This window comes from Papilio polytes, unplaced genomic scaffold, assembly GCF_000836215.1.
Source record: "Papilio polytes unplaced genomic scaffold, Ppol_1.0 DF823399.1, whole genome shotgun sequence".
In the NCBI taxonomy this organism is placed as follows: Eukaryota; Metazoa; Arthropoda; class Insecta; order Lepidoptera; family Papilionidae; genus Papilio; species Papilio polytes.
In genome coordinates, this window is record NW_013525805.1 from 2,537,205 (window position 1) to 2,541,095 (window position 3,891).

The 3,891-nt window shown below is 32.0% G+C and overlaps 1 protein-coding gene across 1 annotated transcript in view; it reads right to left on the reverse strand.

Moving 5' to 3' along the window:
• Window positions 1-2,302: 2,302 nt before the first annotated feature.
• Window positions 2,303-3,891, reverse strand: part of LOC106104896 (tumor necrosis factor, alpha-induced protein 8-like protein 2 A) — a 38,674-nt gene continuing 37,085 nt past the window's right edge. Inside the window, exons 4-6 of the mRNA XM_013285094.1 lie at window positions 3,620-3,789; window positions 3,371-3,468; window positions 2,303-2,870 (exon numbers count right to left, since the gene is read on the reverse strand). Of these exons, the coding sequence (XP_013140548.1) occupies window positions 2,699-2,870; window positions 3,371-3,468; window positions 3,620-3,789 (440 nt within the window). The 3' untranslated portion in view covers window positions 2,303-2,698. The remainder of the gene's footprint in view (window positions 2,871-3,370; window positions 3,469-3,619; window positions 3,790-3,891) is intronic.

Sequence of the window (3,891 nt, forward strand, 5' to 3'; positions counted from 1 at the left end):
TATTTAACCCAATATAAGATATGTATGTCAAATCTGACAGATCTGAGCCATACAATCGTATGGCTTTAGGGATCAGACATTTTATGATATATTTAAAAAAAATACATTACAATAATAACAACTGAATTTTTACTTTTAGAGTTCTCTGAAGCAATGGAGATTGATTTTTTTTCCTTGTTGAAATATATACCAAAAATCTTATATTTAATTTCGTAATACTTATATCTAGTGCACTATAGTGCTTGAAATGTGTTATTTAAAATATTTTATTGAGTGGAACGATTTTTTGTGGATTTAGTGATTTCTCTTACTATTAAGTCATGGATTAAAATATTTTTATATGATAAAATTAAATTAAAAAGTATAAATTACAAAAAAAAAATAATAAAAAATCTAAAACCAAAAAATTTAATTGTCATGACAAATAAAGTATAGAAATGATTAGAAAAAATTTAAATGACTACCAAAGTATCTTGCCGTCTAAAATCTATTAAAAAATAAAAAAAAATCACAAAATACATTGTCATATAAATTTTTATTGATGGATTATTTCTTTGATTTTATCTAGCTTCATATGAGTAGAATAGAATTGTTTATATTTAGAAAAGTTTTTATAACATATACTCACGGATGTTTAACTTATCAGGTATAGACAGAAGTCTACATGGCCATACCAGTGTAATTTTTTAATACGCAGAGCTGATATACACGGAATATCAAACATAAAATTCGATTATCGCGGCTCTAGTTAAAAAATCGATAATTTACATAGAGTAACATTTTCCAAAGTTATGTTAAGTGAAAAAAGAATAAAAGTTTGGGGGTTTTTTTATTAAATTTACCGAAAAATTCCTTAAATAACATATTTTTTGGATCTCTTTAATCTTGTCGAACTAAATTTAAAATATGTGCCTACTATCTATTCGGCAAGAGGCTATTAAAGTAAATATCATATAAAGTTTTATTGCTAAAAACAGCGATATGAAGATTTGTCCAGATATGTTGGAATTATAAACTAGGTTTTTTTTTTTAAATTTTGGTCCGAAATTCCGAAGTGAACGAGTTTGTATGTGCTATTTAGCCGATAGTTTGAAATTTTTTATTCAAGACTTAGTACTGATCCCTTGAAAAATTGAAAAATATTGTCAAAAAAAATAGTATATTTTTTTAAATTGGTAGAAAAAACTACCGTTAATCAAGAAGTTGGTAACTATTACTAGTAAATTAGGCGTTTGACTACAAACGACATTTTTTTATCCACAATTATCAATCATTTAAATCTACTAAATGCGTAATTTCTGCAAATCTGGCAACTAAATTTCTCGAAAACATCAGGCAAGAATTACAACCTAACTAATATCAGATCTCATGAGTCGAAAATATACAAAAAAAATTAAAGCCAATACATGTAAATGAAATACAAAATCCGCGGCAAAATTAGGCAAGTTGTGCTTTTAAAAATTAGATTTAATTATATACAAAAGTATTTGCGGCCATTGGCGTTGCCAGAATCTTATACGCAGACTTATAGCTAATTTTTAAACAATCTACATTATTGTTTTGACCCTTCGTATTTTACAAAACACTCAATATTCAATTTTAACATTTAACCTCACTTAACACTCTAAATGCCGCAACGATTTTTATATATCAAAGTGAATTCGCACAGTGAATATATGGACATTGAATGTGTTAATATACCAAGAAAACTTGCATTTTTATGATTTGCTTAAAAACATGATTTGTAAATATTTTCTCGTCAGAACTACCAACCATTCGATAACATACATTCAGCCTTACAAATAAACGCGGTATAAAGTTAGGAATAAACTGAGTATAAGCAAATATTAGTACAAACTTTATACCGTGTACAAATAATTGTAAGGCTGTAAGTGTATTCAATTTGACTGAAAAAAACCGTGGGCTATTCACTCAATAATTGTGTAAAAACTTTTAATTGTTCAGTTCAGTTTAGTTTCTTGTTGTCCATGGATTGAACCAGAGTTTTAACTGTTACTATCTATGGTGGATGACATTCGGTTGGTATGTTGGTAGTACTGTCATAAACTACGTAATAACAGAAATATTGCCTTTTGGTAGCTATTTTAGCGGAGCAACATTCAATTTATCATTTAAAAGTAACTTTTAATTAAAATTATTTGGACGTGAACGCGAAGAAATGAGCAAACTCTAATCTTAACGTAATTCTCTATTTAGGGCCTATCCCATCACTGGCTGATAAAGGCTCAGATAGCTTAAATGACGTCCTCGGTAAGGGAACAAAATCCGATATTTCCATCACACACGTTGGATTGTTATCAGACAATTTAAAATATGCTGGAACAGGCCCTAATTCTTATGTTATGCTTGTTAAATAAAGCAAAGCATCTACAAAACACCGATCGAATTGAAACCGAATAAATAACGATTTTTAATAGAGATAATCCCAATTTGTTGAGATAACTATACTGATCCCAATAGCATTTTAAGGTTCGCTTTAGAATAAAAAGTAAAACAGTGAAATACACCTTTAAGAATCGTCTAACATTCATAATTCATCTCCATTCGCCACAATTTCTACAGTTTTTAAAAATTGTAAAATGGCAACACCGGCCGCGAGCCGATATCAAGATAGAGATCATAAAGATGGTAAGAACAGCTTTGGTTATAGGACGGCTTACGTGTCTTCTAATTTAGATTATAGCAGGCCCCTGTCCAATTCTTTGCGCAGCATCCTCGTCAACTTGAGCACATCTTCATCTATTTGTCCGGAGAATAAGGAATCTAGAAGTTCCCCGCGAGACGCCAGCGAGAAAACTCCGGCGAGCCTTGATACCGATTTGTCTGACAAATGCCTTTCTACGACAGACCTGGAAGATAACAAAATAGACATGGATAACAGTAAGATTAACCTAAATGCTAATATTTCAGTCAACATTGACAATGTTGACATTGACATTACATGTGTTTGCAAAATAATGTTGCACTACAGTAATAATTAGTAATATTGAAAAAACACTCAAAACGATATACACACACTCACACATATACCTGACACACGCACACACGCACTTACTCACGCACGTACTCGGATTCATACACAAACATACACACATGCAATATCACACACTATATTAACTGTAATATATATTATAATATATTTTCCTTTGTTATGTAGCAACTTTCTCTTAAATAAATATGATAATTTATAAGAGAAGGTCCTGTCTCCTGAAACACAGTTGTTATAATTAGTTCAGGAGACAGAGCCCCAATTGATTCTGTAAAAATGTTTTTTGTCTAATAAAGAGTTTTTATTTTATTTTCTATTTTTTTAATGTTTAGAGAGTGATTAATAGTTTTTGGTAATTACTTGAGTGACTGATGCGACTCTCGGAGAGCATCCTGTAGGAAGCCGCGGTCGTAAGAGAAGTCCACCTCGCAGAATGATACCACAGCCATCAGCACCGTCTGTAATACGATGTAACATCATTACTACTTCATTCTTTATCCTGATGTCATTAACATAATGAAATGGCAGCCCATATTCTTGTCTATACATCGCCTACTATTTGTAAAGCTACGAACTCTCCTACTGTTGTAGCTATCTTGAGTAACTTACGTGGAACTTGCTGCGGAATGCCGCAAGGGCGCGCTCGTCGGCCGCAGAGAGCTGACCATGGCGGCGCAGCACTCCAAGCTTCACAGCTGCTTTGATTACGTGTTTCACCAACTTCTCCGCCTCGCGTTTCTCCACACGCTCCCGCAGCACCGTTAAAAACTGAAAGATTTTATGATGCAAATATAAGCAAAAGTTCTCTTTTCAATCTTTTTTCTTTCCCCCCCTTTTCTTAAGAGGAAAAAATGGGAAAGAGAGGTGAATTGCAAAGGAAG